General features: G+C 35.9%; 1 protein-coding gene across 4 annotated transcripts; it reads right to left on the reverse strand.

Moving 5' to 3' along the window:
* Window positions 1-680: 680 nt before the first annotated feature.
* Window positions 681-19,275, reverse strand: TMEM220 (transmembrane protein 220). Of its 4 annotated transcripts, none has more exons than XM_069076793.1 (6): window positions 17,966-19,092; window positions 15,789-15,844; window positions 13,355-13,415; window positions 7,190-7,313; window positions 4,161-4,220; window positions 3,730-3,920 (listed from the first exon to the last, which is right to left on the reverse strand). In XM_069076793.1, the coding sequence occupies exons 1-6, from the start codon at window positions 18,021-18,023 to the stop codon at window positions 3,785-3,787; spliced, it is 495 nt and encodes a 164-aa protein (XP_068932894.1). In that variant the 5' UTR covers window positions 18,024-19,092; the 3' UTR covers window positions 3,730-3,784. The 4 variants fall into 4 exon arrangements, with proteins under 4 accessions (XP_068932896.1, XP_068932894.1, XP_068932893.1 ...); XM_069076792.1 differs by having other exon boundaries at window positions 15,789-15,818; window positions 17,966-18,831; XM_069076795.1 differs by lacking the exons at window positions 3,730-3,920; window positions 4,161-4,220 and adding an exon at window positions 681-1,318 and having other exon boundaries at window positions 15,789-15,818; window positions 17,966-19,275.
* Window positions 19,276-21,068: the final 1,793 nt, after the last annotated feature.

The following is a 21,068-nucleotide window of genomic DNA, read 5'->3' on the forward strand; positions in this document are numbered from 1 at the left end:
TGTGACATGGGCAAGTTACTGAACTTTTCAGTACCTTATGCAAAGAGAGCAGTTGCTAGGGGTGGCCAGGTAGCACAGCGAGTAAGAGCAACGGCTCCAGTGTTGGGATGACCTGGAGATCCAATCCCGGGCTCAGACACTCAGCACCACACCCAGAAATAACTGGCCGTGTAACCTTGAGCAAGCTACTTAACCCCGATTGCTTATTTAAAAAAAAAAAAAAGAAAAGAGAAGAGTTGCTGATCTCCATTGGCAGAAGGAGTCGTTTCCCAGATTGATGAATTCACAGGTCTAATCCAAGAAATCCTCTATCATACTTTTTTGTACTTATGCCCCCCCTTTATATTAATAATGCTAATCATTCACATATCCTACTTTAAGGCAGTAGTTTCCAAACTTTATGTAGTAATGGTTACCCTTATAAAACATTGTCATGCTTCCTATTGTATGTAAAATGCTATGAAAATAATTCTTAGCTCACACATTACTCAAATAAAATTAGGAATTTCTGAAAATTTTTATAAAACACTTTCATAAGGGACCTCAGTTACCAATTTAGTCCAGCCAACCCCTTCATTTTACAAATAAGGAAACTGAATCCCAAAGAGATTATGATGCCCAAAGTTATAGTTATATTCAATATATACTTAAATAATGTTAACAGACTTTTGATAATAAAATCCTTTACAGTGTTCACATTTATTATTTATTAAAATAATCATAAATCAGCAAACATTAATTGCCCATGTTAGGCACTGTATTTACACACACTGGAAAAATAATGACAAAATTAAGTCTCTTGCTATCAAGATTACATTCTATTGAGGTATCGTGAGGAATAAGCTTGTTTTTTTTGGTGTAAAGTCTCTCAAAACATGGCGTGTCATTGATGATATTACTAAATAAACTAAATCAACTTTACACAGATAAGATGTTACAAATAATAGTGAAATGTTTACCACTTTGAAAAAGCAGAGAATCCTTTACTAGCCAAAGCATAAGATTTTAGGTTCATCTTGTCCTCCAGAGTATCTATCTATCCGTGGTTGTGGTTCCATTCCCCTAGTGTTCCTCCATCTGTAAAACTTTGTTGTAATCAATAGGCCAAAAGAATGCAGTATCTCCTCTGCCAGGGTGAAGTAGTCCCACTATAGCTCCAAAAGACAAAGAACCCGGCCAGCCTTATTCCAGACCAATGTACACAGAACATGAAGCAGCAGAGACACCTGCCCGGTGGGTTCAGCTGTGAATGAAGATCTGTCGGAGTCATTGGCCAAATGGTTCAGCTGTTACCACCTCTACTGCAGCCATGGTAGCACTATCCAAAATATACAATAATTTTGACTACTGCTTCGAAATTGAGCTTTAAATTTAGCAAAACACTTTCCGTAAAACTTGAGACTTGGGGTAATGGAAAGTGTGCTGGATTGGTAGTTGAGAATCTGGGTTGTAATTTAGCTCTGTTTCCTCTTCTGTGGGCTTGAGCAAATCACTTAACTTCTCTGAGCCTGTCTCCTAAATAAAATCAGACTAGATGATCTCTTAATATGTTTTCCAGCTCTAAATCTAGTACCCTATTATTTCCATCCTGCAGATAACCTCTCTGACCCTGTTTTCTTAAGTGACTTTAACCCAGGACATCTGATTGCAACTTCAGTGCTCTTTCCACTGCATCATGTTGTTAGTACCTTGAGGGCAGGGACTGTATATATTTTTTCACCTCTGTATCCTAGGATACAGCACTATACCTTGTTCATACTGTCCCCACTGCAGAAATGAATTTCTATTCACTACTATACTCTTCCTTAGAAAAATGTTGAGTGAGGCAAATTGGAATATATTAAGACTGAAATTAACCTAGTTATAATTTGTCAAATGAGACCTGTTACAGGGCACTCAATTGAGGCTTTTTAAAAAGAATATTGAGTTGAAGCAGAAAATTCAGAAAATAAAAAAGCTTTACTTTTTTTTCATATATAAAGTAGGCTTTAAAAGGTAATTTCATTGTTTGGTCAGATTCTACTTGCCAGTTTGCATGAGGCTGTTTTTCTTGTCAGTTGTGACAAACAAAATCAGATATGTACGAAGGGCTGTTCATGTGAATATCACAGCCATTGATGTCACACAATTTTATTAAAAGATCAATGAATATTTGATTACTCAGAGCCTCATAAAATAGTTTGTTGCTCTGTAAGGCAATTTACTAATGAAATTTGTCTAGCTAGCAATTTAATGATTTTCCCTTTATCTACATGCAGATATATTAGAAATGACAGAAGACATCCTTTCATGTTCATTCAGCAAATAATTTCCTGGAAATCTATGTATAAAGCCCTGTATTTTCTCCCTTGTTGATAGTAAAAAAATAGTCATGGAAATAGACTCACTGATCCACTCTCTAAGACAGCTATCAACTATCCTGCTTGAATTGAGTCAGTTGTTTTCTTATAAGCCTATATTCATAACTGAAGTTTGATATTTTCCAAAAACATAGGTAATAGGTATTGTATTATCAAGGCACCTTAAAGTTTTGTTTTTTTTTATCATATAGATCACTTAAATCTTATCCACTGATTTCCTTTGTAGCAGTGAGATAAAATCCTTCGGGCATTTTGCAGTTATTCTACATTCTAATTGTTTCATTTAATTGATTAGTAATGGCATTTATCAAGTTTTAAAAAGCTGCATCTTTATCTCATTTAGATTTTTCTAAACAAAAACTTATGGATAGACTTTGGTCTGTTTCTCTTTTAGAGTGTACTGGACAATCCTTTCCCCATTTCCTGATCTGCCCCCAAGTTTCCCCATCATAGCAAACTTCCTTTGCTCTTACCTTTGTAGAATAGATATTCCTTTGTGTTCTTTTCAACCATAAGATTATACCAGAGATTCCTCTATCTTTTACTAGTTCAGTATGGTGAACCATTCATGGATTTGACTCTCTGTTTCCTGTCTTGGAGATATATCTGAGCCATTTTCCCTTTCTTGTACCCTTCTCACATGTATACCACTAAACATGCTCTTTTTAAATTTCAAAAGCCCTGAGTAATAATAATGCTACCCTAAGTTTGTAGAGTGCTTTTATACTTTGAGTATAAAATGTTAGCTTATTTAATCATCAAAATAATTTTATGAGGTAATTAGGGGAGATATTTCCATTTTTTGATGAAGAAATAAACAAGAAGTTGAACAGCTGCCCAAGTAACATAGTAGTCCATGTGCTTTACTGTTTACAACAAGCTTTCTTTTAACAATTTTGTGAGTAGTACATGTAATGTTTTGGGCGTTTTAAAAATGAAGAAATAGACCCAGAGAAGATAGATTACTTGTTTCACAGTAAATAATAAAACTTCAGAGTAGCAGTCAAATCCCATGCCTCAGTTCAATATTCTTTCCACTACCTCATAGCACTTTCTCTCTCTCTTTTTTTTTTTTTGTGAGGCAATCAGGGTTAAGTGACTTGCCCAGGGTTACACAACTAGTGTCAAGTGTCTGAGGCCACATCTGAACTCAGGTCCTCCTGATTCCAGGCCTGGTTGTCTACTCACTGCACCACCTAGCTGCCTCAACACTTTCCCTTTCAGGAAAGACTTCCAATGACTTCTCATTTCTATCTAGTCTTAGACTGTCAATCTTAAAGAGCTCTTGGGTCAAAATCCTTTACTAATATTATTAGTATATCTTAAGTCATGTGAAGTAAGTACTTAAATTGACTAGATTGTAATCAAATTTAATGTGACAGTTATAAAAATATTTATTTTATGAAAAGGACTGTAAAATTCATTTAAATGGCTGTCTTGCAATGTGTTGGCCAAGTGGATCGCATCTCTTTGTTTATATATATGTAGAACCATGTGATAAATGGGCAAAGAGAAATAACAATGGCAAAAACCAGTTGAACTCTTCTACCAACTAGATTTCTAGAAAGAAACAAAAAACAAGTGTTATTTTAATTAAAAATTATCCCATCAAAAGTGCTAATAACTGTGCTACTTGTACAGAAAGACAGCTTGTATTATTAAGTCTTAAATCACAGAACCAACTAGCATTAGTTTTCTCTAGAAAAGTAGAGTCTTTCTCTCACTAGCATTTTCATCATTAGCACTTGGTTTGCTAGTCCTGAAGGTCCTTAATTTTAAACTAATGGGATAAAAACTTACTTTGTTGAGACGTGACAAAGATTCAGCCATACCATAATAATCCCAAGTCCAAACAGCTCCCTATGAGGAAAAAGTACAGTACTTTTTTCTTGAAGTGGTAAAAAATGAAAAGCATGTCGAATTAGGTACTATAGCCAAGATTCCTCTAATACTAATTTCTTATTGAATACCTACCCTCAATCTATATAAACTCCTAAGTGTGTTTCCCACCTTAATGATGATTCATCAGTCGTTTCATTCAGAAGTTAAAAACCTAATATATAATAAAATTCAGAGACTTTACAGGTAAATTTTACCCTCTAGTTTCTAGAGAGACAAATAACTCTCGACTTTATTTGTGGAAAAGAAACAACAAGAAACATAAGCAAGAAGGTTAAATCAGTTATTCAACAAGAATTTATTATGAACCTGATATATGCCAGGCACTATGCTACTGAACAAGGACCAAGGAAATGTGATTCTTGTTGCCTACAACATTTAAAAAAATAGTATTCCTCGGGGTGGCTAGGTGGCACAGTGAATAGAACACCAGCCCTGGAGTCAGGAGAACCTGAGTTCAAATCTGGCCTCAGACACTTAACACAAAACTACCTGTGTGACCTTGGGCAAGTCATTTAACCCCAATTGCCCCTCCAAAAAGCAAAAAAAAAAAAATTAGTATTACTTATATACAAGATTATACATTTAAAAAATTGCCTCTGTTGCATAGTGGCAATATGACCCTGGGCAAATCACTTAACTTCTTGACCCCCAGACAGTTCTCTAAGATTGTACTGGTATTGAAGCAGCTTGATGTAGAAATGGAGTCAGTCAGACCCAAGTTCAAATCCTACCTCAAACACTTAGTACACAGGTACTAAATGTTTATATATATATACACACACACTGTAAATACTAAATAAATATATATTATATATAGCCAGGACAAGTTATTAAATTACATATATATAATATATATTAAAATATATATATAGCTAGGACAAGTCATTAAATTAATTTCTCACCCTCAGTGTCTTCACCTGTAAAGTGGGGATAATAGACCCACTTCATGGGACTATTGTAAGAATGAAATGAGATCTGTATTTTGCAGACATTACAAGTCTATATAAATATAAATTAATAGCTGTCATTATTATCATTGATAAAGGATATTTTTCACTGGAAGTTCCCTAAAAAGGTGAATTTATAGGTCTAGAGAAAAATAAAGAACTGTTTATTGCATATTTGATGTTGGAGGTTGAGTTGGTTTTCTGTCAGTAAGGAGGGGTGACCATTAAAGCAGAGGAATCTGTGATCGCTAAAGAACTTATGCTCTTTTAGATGGAATCATATAGAATGAGTTTTGATCAAATGTGTCTCTTAACTTTTACATAAGGTAGGAAATAGACTACTCAAAACCATAGTTAGTAGGTATGGGTACAGGGCTTGACAAAAGTTGGAGGTCATCCCATCCTATTGGGTTTCCTTTCTTGACCCCAGATTCAATATACTCTGCTCACTGGCACCATTCAAAGATTTTATATACTATACATGGAGTTTATTTCCAGGTTCATCAATGAAGCAGGAACTTTTTAGCTTGTGGCAGCTTGGGAGTAGACCTAGGCTGTACTAGACTGGATCTGGAGGCAGAAATAGAAACTAGAGGGTAAAATTTACCTGTAAAGTCTCTGAATTTCAACAGATGACTATAGATATGGATTATGGGAGGAAGAGTAGAATATTAGCTATAGAGGTTGGTGAAAGGTAAGTTCAGTGAGTTGTGGAGACATGTGCAAAGAGGCATTAGGAATGGCTAATGGGAGGAGACTGCTAAGGACATAGGGGAGAGGCATAAATCAAGGTAATTTCACTAGTGTTAGGCCTCAAGTGTTACTACTCAGTTGATTGATTAAACTCAGACATTACTGAGAATTTAGCTTGAACTAGAGCTGAAATAGAATGCGGAAAAAGGAACCACTGAAATACTATACAGACAATCCAAAATACTGTGAATTATTTGATTCTTTGCATCAGAATCCTTTTAAAGATTTGCTGAGCTCATGGGATTGCATATTAGTAGAATGGTGAGTTTCTCTGCTTGTCATTGGAGAGATTTGATTCAGTTCCATGATGTGCTATGGTCACTCTTGAAAGGCACTGTGACAAAAGTTGAAAGACCTCTGGAGTTGGAGTCAGAACACCTGGATCTGTGTACCAGCTTCACTATCTGTTCAGTTTCATTATAGTGATACAACCTGTCATGCTTATTAGTCCATGGGAATACTATGGGAATCACATGCAATAATATTAAAATGCTTTGAAAATTAAAGATCTATGCAAATTAAGACACTACTATTATTGTATTGTTGCTGGAGCTATGACTTTGTCATCCTACTGGAAAGCAATTTAGAGCTGTCGCGAAAAAGTTACCAAACTATGTGTACCCACTGACACAGCAATATTATTTCTAGGCCTATATCCCCAAAAGATATATTTGTAGCAGCTTATTTTTTTTTGGTAGACAAAAAACTGTTAAGGTGTTGTCCAACAATTGAGGAATGACTGGCTAAAAAAATTATAGTAACTGAATAAAATGGAATATTACTGTGCTGTAAAATATGTTGAAAGAACAGGTTCAGAGAAACTTCCAAAGACTGATGAAGTGTGACAAGAGCAGAACTAGAACAATGAATACTGGAACAACAAATTGTAAAGACAACCCTGAAAGATCAAAGAACTCTTATCAATGCAATGGCCAGCCATGATTTCTGAGGACCAGTTATGAAGCATGTTACCAATCTCCTGACAGTGTTAATGTACTGAGGGTATAGAATGACTCATGACCAATGTGGGAATTTGTTTGCCTTACTGCAATTGTTACAAGGGTTTTTTTGTTTAGTGCATGTGGAGGGGGAGGTAGGAAGAAGAGAAAATGCATTTTTATTCATTGAAAAAAAGTTGATTTAAAAACAATAAGTCATTTAATTAAGCTATTAAAAATTTGTTAATTAAATGCCTATTTAAAGCAAACAGAAAAAGTCACTGCTCACCTGCCTTCTTCCTCATGTAAGATGTTCCCTTCTGTATGAAGGAAGAGGTAGAAGCCCAAGTAAACAGTTCCCAGAGCACAAAGGAATAAGTGCAGCTTGGTAAAGTTCTTCCAGATAAAATTACCTAGGACAAACAATGCCAAGGTATATTAATCATGACCACATGTTTTAGATGAGGGCTTTCCATAAGGAGAAAATTAAAGTTATGGATTTTGTGTCAGTTGCCTCATATTTAAGAACTTATTAAAAATAATGATGTAATGCCAGGTATTCAAGGCAAACTTTTGTTTGGGTGCTACATTCAGACAATCCATCAACCAGGATGGAATGTCATTTCTATAAGCATTTATTGTGAAAAATAAATAGAAGATAATCCCTATATACAGTCTACTCAAGGAGATAAAACATACATATATATCAAATAGCTAGAATATAATTTGAAAACAACAATCAAATGTGTGATAAAGCTTTATAAGCATCAGAGAGTGTCACAATAAGGATATAATTATTGAAGTAAGCCTGGAAAGAATTTTTTTTTTTTAAAGTAATTGGGGTCAAGTTACTTGCTCAAGGTTACACGGCCAGTTATTTTGTGTGGGTGCCAAGTATCTGAGGCTGGAACCGATCCCAGGTCTCCCGATGCTGGGGCCGGCGCTCTTACTCACTGTGCCACCTGGCCGCCCCCTGGAAAGAATTTATGAAGGATGGGGTCCAAAGCTAGGTCTTGAAAGATTAACAAGAAATAGCTATACATCTAAATCCAAAGATGACCTCCCTGCCTCAAATCTCTTACCACTCCAGTCCATTATACAATCTGCTGCCAAAGTAATTTTCCTTTAGTGCACATCTGACCATGTGACTTCTTTACTCAACCAACTCCAAAAGCTTCCTATTGCCTCTGTTTAGCTTTTAAAAACATTCATAATCTAGCCTCAGTTTGCCTTTTCTATCTTGCATCCACATTATTCCCTTTCCCACACTGTTTGATTCAGCCAAATTTGTCTTCTCACACTTCCTCATTCATGGCCATTCTCCATGCCTGGCATGCCCTTTGTTCTTAACTGTACTTCAGAATCTCTCTTCCTTTAAGATGGAGCTCAAATCCATTTTCTTTATGAAGCCCTTCCTGATCCTCTCAACTGCTACTGTCCTTCCTATAGAGCATACTGTAACTACTTGGTGTGTATATACATATGTCTTATATATGTTTATTAACTTTTTGCTGTATATGTACTTGTCTTCTCCATTATAATACAAATTCATTTTCCATAAAGAATCCTTTCATTCTTTGTACTGTTGTATCCCTAGGGCATAGCAGAACGCCTGGCACACAGTTGGCACATAATGAAATATTAAATGCACCCTTTTCAGACCATAATAAAATAAAGGGCCATGGAAGCAAAGATTAAAAATTCACTGGAACCTAAATAATCTAATCCTAAAGAATGAGTAGGTCACAGAACAAATCACAGAAATAGTAATTTCACTAAAGAGAATGATTGCAAGGAGATAACATACTAAAATTTGTGGTATGCAGCCAAATTGGTACTTAGGGGAAAATGTCTATCTCTGCATATAATCACCAATAAATTAGTCATGTAACAACTAGAAGAAGAACAAATAAAAAGACCCCAATTAAACACCAAAATGGAAATCCTGAAAATCAAAGGATTGATGAATAAAATTGAAAGTAAAGAAAAAACACTGAAAAAGTAAAACTAGGAGTTCGGTTTTTTTTTTTTTAAATATAAATTAAAATAGGCGAACCACTGGTTAATTTGTTTTTTTTTTTTTAAAGGCCAAATTACCAGTATCAAAAATGAAAACAGAAGGGGTGGCTAGGTGGTACAGTGAATAGAGCACTGGCCCTGGAGTCAGGAAGACCTGAGTTCAAATGTGACCTCAGACACTTAACATTTACTAGCTGTGTGACCTTAGGCAAGTCACTTAAATCCAACAGCCCTGCCTGCCCTCCCTCCTCCAAAAAGAAAGAAGAGTGCCTATACTACCAATGAAGATAAAATTAAAAGTTATTAGAGGTTATTTTGCCCAATTATATGCCAGTAAACTGACAATATAAGTGAAATGGACAAATATTTACAAAAATGTAAATTGCCCAAATTAACAGGAGAAAATAGAATATTTAAATAACTATCTTAGAAGAAGATATTGAACATCAGTGTACTCTCTTAAGAAAAAAATCCCAAGGACCAGATGGATTTACAAGTGAATTCCACCAAATAGTTAAGGAACAACCCCAGTACTATATCAACTATTTGAAAAAATAGGTATAAAGAGGTCCTTCCATATTCTTATTGCAGGATAATTTCCCTAATGAATGGTGATGCAAAAATTTTAAATAAAAAACTAGCAAAGAGATTAAAGCAATATATTAAGAAGATGATATACGATGAACAGGTGAAATTTATACCAGGAATGTAGGCTGCTTCAACATTAGGAAAACTATAAGCATGAATGACTATATCAATAACAAAACAACAAAAATATGAGATCAATAAATACAGAAATTTTTTTAACTTTTTTTGTTTTGTGAAGCAATCGGGGTTAAATGACTTGCCCAGCTAGTAAGTGTCAAGTGTTTGAGGCTAGATTTGGACTCAGGTTCTCCTGATTCCAGGGCTGGTGCTCTACCTACTGCACTACTTACTTGTCCCTTTTAAAAATTTTTTAAAAAATTTTATTTTTCTAAAACTTAAATACACAATAAGAGAACAGAAACATTATAAACTTAAATATTAAAACTTAAATACAAAATAAGAAAAGAAAAACATATCATGTGCACAGAACATAAGAGGATTAAAAATATACAGCAATAAATTTCCATTTCAAGAAAGGCTATGTTATACTATTTCTATGTAATACTATGTAATATTGTGTTGAAAGCTGTACATCTTTTCTTTGCTTCCTTGTAAGTTTTCTTTTGTTCTTTGCTGTACACTTTCTTCTTTTTTTCCCCCCTTCCTCCTCCACATCCCCCCGGCTACAATTATGTGTGGATATATTCATAAATATATAGATATAGATACATACACATATAGATAACATTCACATATATGTATATACACAGACATACATATACTTTCCCTAACAACTTCTACTTCTGATCTTTGTTTTATGTTTGTGTATCTCTCTTATTTTCTATTCCTGACTCCTCTACTTTACTTCTACCCTTTACTTTGCCCTCCTATTACTTAACCTACCCCCTTCCAAAGATCCCTCCTTTATCCTCTCATTCCCATTAGTCTAAACACCCTTCTATAACCCCCCTAACCTATTTCCCACACCCTCCCCTCTGGAGATCCCTCCCTTATCCTCTCCTCACTCCCTATCCCTTTGCATTTTATCTCTTTATGAATTAAAAAAAAAAAAACTTTTATACTCTTCTAGATATATATGTGATGTTCCCTCTGGAACCCATACCCCATGAAAGGAGGTTTCCAGAACTAACAGCCCTCCTCCCCTATCTAATTCCTCTGTGTTCTTCCTCTTGCACCTTATTTGTATAAGATTGTTACTCTTTTTAGCTGTTCCTATTTTACTTTTTAAAATCATATTATACTCAGGTCTACTTTCTTATGAACTACCCAATTTCTAATAATCTTAGATATACATTTGACATACGTAAAAGGTAAACAGTCTGTCCTTATTGAGTCCCTTGTAATTAGTCTTTGGTATGTACCTTATATTTCTCTTGGCTATTGTACATCAAATCTTCTATTAAGTTCAGATTTGTGTGTGTTGTTGTTGTTGTTGTTTTTAACAAAGTCCTGAAAGTCTGACAATTCATTAAATGTCCATTTTTTAAAATTCAGGATTATATTTTATGTTTAGTTTATTGGGTATGATATTTTTGGTCAGAAGGCCCAGTTCCTATGCTCTTCAATATATAGTGTTCTAAGACCTACGGTCTTTTAGTATTGCTGCTGCTAGGTCTTGTGTGATTCTAATTGTGGACCACCATAATTTTTTTTCTTGTTGCTTGTAATAGTTTATCCTTAAGCTGGGAGTTTCAAAATTTGACTGTAATATTCCTGTGGGTTTTCCTCACAGGGTCTCTTTCAGGTGGTGATCAGTGGATTTTTTTTTCTATTTCTCCTTTCTCCTCTTGTTCTAATGCTTCAGGACTAGTTTCTTTAATTATTTCTTATATTACTGTATTTTCTTTTTTTGATCATAGCTTTCAGGTAGTTAAATTATTCTTACGTTTTCTCTTCTTGATCTGTTCTCCAGATCAGTTGTTTTTTTCTTATGAGACATTTCATATTCTCTTCTAACTTTTCATTATTTACATTTTGTTTTATTATTTCTTTATCCCATAGAAAACATTGAAAAATAAATAGGGAAATAACATTATTCTTAAAGGCAAAATACACAATATCAATATTTAATATCATTAATATTTTTATAATTTACAGTAATATTGTGATTTAATATATGTAATGTATACTGAATGGTATGATATCTAAGCACTTAAAGGGAAAATTAATTGATTTACTTTAAGAATTAATTAGCAAAACTATAACAGTTGTGGACCTCAATGTGTACCCCTTTGAGAACAAGACAAAACAAACAAAAAGGTAAAAAGAAGGTAAAGACTAATAGAATTTTATAAAATCTAGATATGACATATATTTAGCAGTTGCTAAATGAGAACAGAAAGGATTATACATGGTTCACAGGTGTGCATGGGACTTTTACATTTATTGTGTTTAAAAGATGTTCTGCTTATCTGTGTACTTAATAGGGATTAGTGGTTTGAGAGAAATATCTTCTTTTTCTCTTCTACTTTGCATATGGAAAAATGTGCATTTATGGTGTTTTGTTAAAAGTCTGGAATTTAAAAAAAGGTAAAGGAACAGCTAACATTTGGCTAGATGGCCCTTTTGGTCTTACTTTCTAGACATAAGAAAATAAAAAATATCATTCAGGATTAGGTTGATAGGCCATATACTCTGACTCTGAAAGGGGCATGATGTATATATGGGAAGGTAACAGTAAGTATCTCAAAAAGTAAAGGATATAATTTTGTGTGTATTTAACATAAACCCTTTTGGAATCTATTTAAAACTACCCATCTCTCAAAATCAAAATAAACAGGTTTGCTGTCCAGAGTATAAAATATATCCTTAATTGTCTTAAAACAACATTTCTGGGAAGGCTAGGTGGCGCAATGAATAGAGCGCCAGCCCTGGACTCAGGAGGACCTGAGTTCAAATCTGACCTCAGACACTTAACACAAAAATTAGCCGCGTGACCTTGGGCAAATCACTTAACCCCAATTGCCCTCCAAAAGGCAAAAAAAAAAAAAAAAACCCAACTTATTTCATTAAGTTTCACAGTCTATCCTCTGATTCTAGTCTGATATTTATAAACAATTCACTATTCATACCCTTTATGATTTCATTAGCTTTGATCATGTTCTCTCAATATCCTCTTTCTAGGCTAAGGAAAGAAATGATTAAATTTATCAGGATAGTAAGCTTACAAGAATCAACAAACAACCAACTACTCATGACACATTTCTTAAAGATACTAGAATATCCCCAAATCTCACTTAGTTTATGATCTTTTCAGCAATAAACAATAAAATGCCTTGCAGACTGAGCCCCACTAAATAAATGTATAATGTGCCTGAGAAAAGCATTTGATGATCACTGTCAAGGACACAGATTACTAGAGTTAATTTCTAGCTTAATAACAATATACAAACCCATCAAAATGACTTCTATAAATTCAGCATATACAGTAATTTTTAGTATCTCTAAAGGTATTCATATCATTTCTGAAAGGAGGATGGATGCAGGAGAAACTGAAAGAAAAAACTTTAATGGAGAATCAGAAATTTTGAAGGTTTTTGGAATTGTGAAGACCAGAGAATGAATTTGGGTAGGTGAAATTTGAAAGTACCTGAGAAGCTGAAAGAAAAGAAAAAAAAGAAGCTGAAAAAAAAGCTAGAACTAGAGGAGGGTTCCAAGAGAATAAGGAAGACTCAGGAGGAGGGCTCAGAGAGAAAGCTCGTAAGACAAAGTACAATGAATACAGATTGCCTCATTTCCTCTCAGGAGTTAAAAGCAGGGGTGATTCTCATTTTTGCAATGAAGATAATAAAATTGATTTAGCTCAATTCAAAAGCTAATTTCATACCTGTGATTTGAGGATTAAGTCCAACAAGCAGAGTAAGGATAGCAGGTATCATGTATATAACCTGTTAGCAAAACAGAATATCCCCAGTATCACATTATACCTTAAGGAATGGACTCCAGTACAAATCATTCAAAGGACATGGAAAATAAAGAAGACAGAATCACTGGATGTCATTGTACATTCTTAAGTCTGAGTAACTCTTCTGAACTTTTACATCATGGGATCATGGATAGAGCATAAGGAGAACTTAGAGGTCATTTAGTCTAAACCCTTTTATAGTTGAAGAAACCTGAGGGTCTTCATAGGTTCAGTCTTTTTGCCCATGATGACAGTATAGTATGGCAAAAACTGGTTCTTTGATGACTCCAAATCCCATGTTCTTCCCATTGCACCATACTGCCTCTAAGAAATAACCATTAAGATTCAGTTTTCCATTAAGATCCATTAAGACAACACAATTTAAAAACTTTTGCAATGATTTTCTCACAGCAACTGTCATGTTGGTCAGCACTTAAATCTTTAAAACTATGCATTTATTCACCCTGAATGAATGCTGAACTTCAGGCAAGAGATTTTTAAATTTACTTTTAATTGTTCTGTAAACTTGTCCCATAGTACCTGGAAAACAATGATGCCCACTGTGAACACTTGATACAGCAAAATCTATTTGTAATGTTGATACTAGGTTAAGTTTTGGGAGCTGTTTCATCAGGTGTACCAAAGTTTCAGGTATCTGATTTGCCTCTATATTGAATCTGAAGAGTCAATAAGTACTGATGTGCCATGCTCTGTGCTAAGCACTGGGGATATCAGAGTCCCTGACTTTAAGGAACTTGAAGATGATACATAAAAGAAAGCTAAAAATTGAAGGGGACAGGGTGGAGCATGGGGGGCAGGGAGGGTACCTGAGGGAAGCCTGGTTAGGGAGGAATTGACTAATCAGAGACTTCAGTGACAGGGAAGTTACATTTCCTCTACCTTTGGATATTTTTAAAACATCCCCCAACTTAAGATCAAACAAGGTCAGAGGCACCTCTTGGGATCTCTCCACTGCCTCAAATTTGGTACAAAGAGGTGACAGGCCAGGGGACACCAAGAAGGAGAGTTAGGGGATGAGGGCAGAGAGGAACCAGTTGTTGGAAAAAACAGTGGCAGTTTTGGCATAAACAACTTGCTGGCTCTCAGAGGATGACAATGACAGTGACCACTGGCCTACCACAAAAAGAAGAGCACAATAATATAATTTATTATGTCATATAATAAATAATATAAGCAGTATTATAATAATATATAATATAATAAGTATTATAATAAGATTCTGCTTAATCAGTAAATTGAATTAAATTTGACAATCTAAAGTACATGGGAACCGATTAGAATAAAATCAGATCATTGGCTACTATTGATTGCTACACAATTCAAAACAAGAAAAATTCTGGGAATCCTTTCACTGGAAATGCAATACAACCATGCCTGGTCAGACCACAAAGAACTGAATAAGCTCTAGATATATAAATTCCAGATATTCCATAATAGTATAATGCTAACTACTCAATACTGTATTGAGTTGGTTAATTTTAAGATTTAAACATTTTAATAATCTTAAGAGGTAGTAGTATTTTCATTTTACAGATTCAGCATCTAATAAGCTCCCTCTATGGTGAGACATAAACTGGTTATGTAACTATTGAACAAGTCATTTAACTTTCTTGGTGCTCAGACAACTCTGTAAAGTTGCAAAATTTATTGCTGTTATACACTGGTAGAGGAAATTTTTTACTGGACATCAGTGAAAACACAGATCAGTACCACTACTCCTTCCCAAAAATGTTGAGAAAATTGAGGCTCAAAAAAAGAGGTGACTGAACTGCCAATGGTCTATGGTCAGAGATAAGAATCAAACCTAGATCTTGGAGTTCATTTATTCACTGTATTATTCAGGCAAAGGAAAAGACTTCACAATCTCTCTCACACACTCCAAATCAGTGTACTGACTATTTTAATTACACAGTCTACTTTAATTTTATTTTGTAATATCTTATAGACTTAGTAGAAGCACAACCCTAGTTCATGTGACTTCTCATAAGACAAGTCTTATAGAATTCGTTAGATGGTTCCTGCAGATTGAGGCTAAAGAAAGGCAATTAATGTAAGTAATAGAGATCTCTAAGTCTCCATATTTTTATATTTTAGAAGATGTGTGATTTCATTGATGGGGTATTCAGCTAATGCTCAATAAATTAAGTAGTAACCATTTGCCCAGTGTGTGGAAGTTTCCAGAAAATGCTTAATTTATATACAAGAAGGTATTCCTGACTTGCAATCAGTTATTTTTTCCCCTTCATTTAAAAAGTCTCATCTGCAAGTAAATTCAGAGAGTTTAAAGAACCAGACAAAGATATAGTGTGCTATGCTAAATGTAATTCATACTCACCATCCACAGTACTGCATCTGGATCATTTATCTGTAACAGCAAAACAGGCACTGAAACTTAAGTAAGCACATAAGATAAGACTGTTGAATCCCTCCATACCAAATTTAGTCTATGATGATAGTTAAATTTTTATTAAAGGAAATTCATTTCAGCTAAAACCAAAGGACAGCTTTACTATTTACAAGAACTACCTTGGGTCTCTAAAGTGCACAGGTCAGGTCTACTAGAATGGGGTCGCTGACTGATACGGGATGGGATAAGAAAAAGTGTTTGGAGATGACTGAAGAGGTTACCCACTAAGAGGGTTAGGGTTGCTCTGGAGACCCCAAAATACCAACACATCGGGTCCTGCCAAATGAATTCTACTCAAGTCTTCTCAGCCAAAGAAAAGTAAAATTTATTAAAAGTTCAGTTGCATTGAAAACAGAGTAAGTCTGTGCTAGGTCATTCTGTGGAGCTCTCACAGCACTCTCACTATTCTATGGCATTCTATGGTGCTCTCAATCTTCTATGGCGCTCTCACAAACATATATATAAGACAGGGTCTTATATACAGAAGGTTGTGGAAGGAATCTAGGGGTGGTCTAGAGGAGGAGTTTGGGGAGGGTCTTCAGGAGTTAATAAAGTCAAGTAGTGATTAAGGGTGGGAGGCCATCTGGAGATTACAGACAATGGTGGGTTAGGCTCAAAGTTTCTAAGTCTAGTAATAGAGGCTTGGGCTCAGCCACAATGTAAGGCTTATTGCCTCATCAAATGGGATGATTCAATCAAGAGTCCAAGGGAGGTTCCCAGAGCCTGTACCTCAAGGACGCAAGGAGAGCTGGGGGGGGGGGGGGGGGGGGGGGGGGGGAGGGGAGGGTTCTCAGAGCCCATACCTCATCAGTGACCATAGAGAAGTGTTGAGAAAACAAGATGCTATAAAGCAAAAAGGTATCAAGGGGGAATGGTAGGATATCATCTAGTATCTAGTACAACCTCTCACTTTACAGGTGAGTAAACTTAATAGGGGCTGTCCTACTTGTATTTGTCTTCCCCACCCCTAGCACAAAGTAAGCATTAAATAACAAGCTTATTGATTGAATTGGAGGTCACATAGGTAGTAAGTGGGGGGGGGGGTAGAATTTTAACCCAGGTCTTCTAATTCCCAAACCAGAGTTCTTACTACAGCCTTCATTTGTGGGATTTACAGACACTCAGCAAGCATTTAGGGTCTACTGTGTTTCCAGTAAATACTGTTTGGTGCTCACTGGAGGACTGTTTGGTGACAGTTATAATAACTGACAGAAAATAAATGACAGGGCTTATCCCTGACAACTGAATTTATCTGGGTTCTTCCCACTCAACAAAGTTACCACACTTACTGATGGCAAACTGCCTGCACAGCAAAGGAATAAAAGATTCTGAGATGAAAAAAGCCTTCGATATCATTTAGTCAATATCCTCATTTTACAACTGAGGAGACCTAGGGAGGTTAAATCACCTACCCACGGTAAGAGTGGTAGGTGTACTCAGGAGCAGTGAGGTGCAGGGGAAAAACCTTGAATTTGGAATAAAGACCTCGACCTGAGCACCAATCCTGCTACTTATTTTGGCATTCAGTTCTCCCACCGGTAAAATAATGGAGCCGGAGTAGAAATTTTCTTCTTTAGAAATTTCTTCCAAATAACATACACCATGAATACAGTGCTTTGAGGTTTGCAAATATCTCATTTAATCCTCAAAACAACCATGAGAGGCAGGTGCTATTATTATCCCCATTTAACAGATGAGGAAAGTGAAGCATTCAGTTTGAGTCACTGAAGGAAGATCACACAGCCACTGTCTGAAGCTGTAGTTGAACTCGGCTTTTCCCGACTCTAGGTCCAAGCTCTCCTTATCCATCATGCCACCACAGCTGCGTCTACTCCTGAACCCTGGGGTACTATGGGGGATTAAGTAACACCAGCCCGGCCTAAAACTCTTTTTAGAAGCCCACTCCCACTTCTAAGCAAACCCTCCCCCCCCCCCATCTTTCTTCGAGTCCCTCCCTCCCCTCCCCCCCCTCCCCCTTCAGAGAGTCACTATCCCCTTTCACTTCCGCTCTCTGCCACCAATCACAAACAGACGCACTGCAAGATGACGTCGAAACCTAGGCCTGCAGCCGGAGCTTAGCCTGTCTTAGCGAGGCCTGAGCTGACCTGCACGTAGGCCGCCAATGCGAAGAATGCTGTCATGACCAAGTTGCAGCTTCTCCATAATGTCTCGGCCGGGGACCTCGTGAGAACCATCCCGCCCTCGTAGGAGCGCAGGCTGCCGTAGTCCGTGGGCTCCAGGAGCGCAGCCGCGGGAGCCGCTGGAGCCGCTGGGTTCTGGTCACGCCCACGCCACCCCCCTTCCTCTGGGTCTCTGGGGATGGCGAGCTGTGCCCTGGAAAAATGGGAGTGCTGAACCTAATCTCACCCCCGAGGCCTGCCCCTGGTTGAGTTCATTAGGTCTGTGGTTCAGCATTACGCAAGTGCACTCGGATTTGGTGCGAGGTCAGCCACTTTATTTTACGTGTAAGGATATAGAGGGACAGAGAGACCTAGGTGACTGTGTGAGGACTACATTACAGTGATTTTGTTCAATACCCGCTCCCCGCAACAAGAAGTATACAACACATTAAGTTTAAGTTAGCATTATTAATATTTTTTTTTCCATCACTTTAAGAATTTCTCAGGAAATAATGGGGAAAAATAAGGGAACCCAGCACTCTCTGGTTTCATACTGTTAATAGCAGTAGCAGTAATTCTCAAAATGATTCAGTACTGGTAAAGGAATAGGTCAATAGTTGAAATCGATTAGATACACTATACAACAAACAATTATACAATATGCAGAGGTACGTGAGCCCAGTACCCTAGTACTTGATAAACCTAAAGAAGTGAGGTACTGGGTAAAGATCTCATTATTTGACAAAAATTGGTGGGAAAACCGGAAAGCTTTGTAACAGAAGTTAGTTACGTAGACATATATATATCAAAGTAAGCGCAAAATGGGCATATGACAGACATAATACAAGATGAAATTAAAAACAAATTAGAATAACAAAAAGATTGCCTATGGATAGGGTAAGAGTTGATGATCAAACAAGGGATAGAGAGAATCACAGATAGCAAAATTACTTTGATTACATAAAATCAAAGTGTTTTTGTACAAACAAAACCAATACAATTAAAATTAGAAGGAAAACTGGGAAAAATATCATAGCAGTAAGTTTCTCTGGTAAGGATCTTGTTTCTAGGCTGTAGATGTATATGTACACATATATACACATGTAATACATAAATACACAAATATTTGTACAAATTATGTTTACATATTTAAATTTATATGTGTATAAATTGTATCCTTAGAAATGAGACCCTTTGAGAAACTAGCTAATATTTTTTCCCAGTTACCTTACTTTCCTTCTAATTTTAACTTTATTGGTTTTTTTTGTGCAAAAACTTTTTAAATGAAAAATGTTATATATATATATATATATATATATATGTAGCTACACTTACATGTACACACATACACATATAAACAGTGCATTAACTCTCAGGAAGTGGGCAGTTTGTTTTACCTTAAGTTTTCTGCAATCATGGCTAATCATGCATTGATCAGAGTTCTTAAAGTCTTTCAAAGTTTATTTTTATATTATTGTAATTAGAGAAACACGCATCTAAACACCTCTAAAGTCCTACCTCTCACTCATCACATAGGCAAAATTGACAAAAATAAAGGAAAGTAGAGAATGTTGGTGGGGCTTTGAGAAAACAGGTACATTAGTGTACTGTTGGTGGAATAGTCATCGGTGGTCCAGTCATTCTGCAAAGGAATTTAACCATGATCAAAGTCTTTAAACTGTACATATATTTTGACTTAGCAATATCTCTACTAGGCCTGTGCTCCAAAGACCTCAGAGGCAGAGAAAAAGGAACCATATATTTAAAAATATTTATAGCAGCTCAATTTTTTTTTTTGCTTTTTTGGAGGGCAATTGGGGTTAAGTGATTTGCCCAAGGTTACACGGCTATTTTTTGTGTGTGTTAAGCATCTGAGGCCAGATCAGAACCCAAATCCTCCTGACTCCAGGGCTGGTACTCCATTCACTGCACCACCCAGTAGCAGCTCATTTTGTAGTGGTAAAGAACTGGAAATTAAGGGAGTGCCCATCAGCTGGGGAATGGCTAAACAAATTATGGTATATGAATGAAATGGGATATTTTTGTGCCATAAGGAATTATTAAAAAAAAGGATATGTCCAAAGAAACCTGGGAAGATCTGTATGAACTAATAAAGAATAAATAATAATAAAGTGAACAAAACCCAAGGAACCAAACAACTTTGAAAGACTTAGGATTTCTAATCAATGTGATTACACCATAGGATCAATGATGGAGCATGCAACCCACTCCTTGACTTGATGTTATAAAGATGTAGAATGATGCATGTAGTCTTAGTTATGGCCAATGTAGGAATATTTTTTGCTAAACTGTGAATATTTGTTACAAGGTTTTGTTTTTCTTTTTTTTCTTCAGTTTTTTGGGAGGAGACAAAATGGGGGGGGGGTGTTACACTAAGGTTAGCAGTCCTCTCTATCACAAGATAAGAGAATAGGAGGGAGGTTAGAAAGAATCACAAAGAAAAGTTAACATTACATATTGAATTTATTATATGCTGAAAACAAAAATTAACCCTGCATAATAGAAATCAACAATTTCATGTACAGATCTCTTCTGTTTCACATTTTATTTGAAATGTTCATTTTATTGGGTTTTATTAAGTTCAAAATTTTAAAAAGAAAATATAATGCAAATCAACAACAAAAAAGAAATTGCTTCTGTCCCTCTTCTGTTGTGAGAAGATATATGGGGAATGAACTTAACAGCTTCCTTATGCCTGGTTTAATTCCATATTATTCACTGTGCATTTTGTTGGAGTAAATGACCTTTACTAAGATGTTTTGCATTTTATTTTGGTTTGTTCTGAGAGTTTGTGGACATGGAGACTTAGGAATTATGGATTGAATAGATGATTAGCCTTTTGTCTGCCATGACACCCTGGGAGAAGCCAATAGGGGAGATATTAAAGGACAGCAGGCTCCTGTGATAATAGATGAAAATAAAGTGGATTTTTGAAGTAGAGAATAGGTGAAAATATTTTATGCTTTGAATTGGGGCACTCTGATAAATGCTTTTTTTTCTTAGACACTTGAGAATCTCTGTTAGTGAAATTTGAACTTGATAAAAGGCATTTATAGATGAGTGGAAT

Source organism: Petaurus breviceps, unplaced genomic scaffold, assembly GCF_028583685.1.
Source record: "Petaurus breviceps papuanus isolate PSGF00001 unplaced genomic scaffold, PetGlider_PUasm1.0 90925, whole genome shotgun sequence".
Taxonomy (NCBI): domain Eukaryota; kingdom Metazoa; phylum Chordata; class Mammalia; order Diprotodontia; family Petauridae; genus Petaurus; species Petaurus breviceps.

Excerpts from the sequence above, each read along its gene's own strand:
- TMEM220 (XM_069076792.1), bottom strand. The coding sequence starts at position 18,055 with ATGGTTCTCACGAGGTCCCCGGCCGAGACATTATGGAGAAGCTGCAAC. Across the intron at positions 7,314-13,354 it reads ACTTAATCCTCAAATCACAG|GTAATTTTATCTGGAAGAAC; the intron begins GTATGAAATTAG and ends TGTTTGTCCTAG. Across the intron at positions 4,221-7,189 it reads TTACATGAGGAAGAAGGCAG|GGAGCTGTTTGGACTTGGGA; the intron begins GTGAGCAGTGAC and ends TTTTCCTCATAG.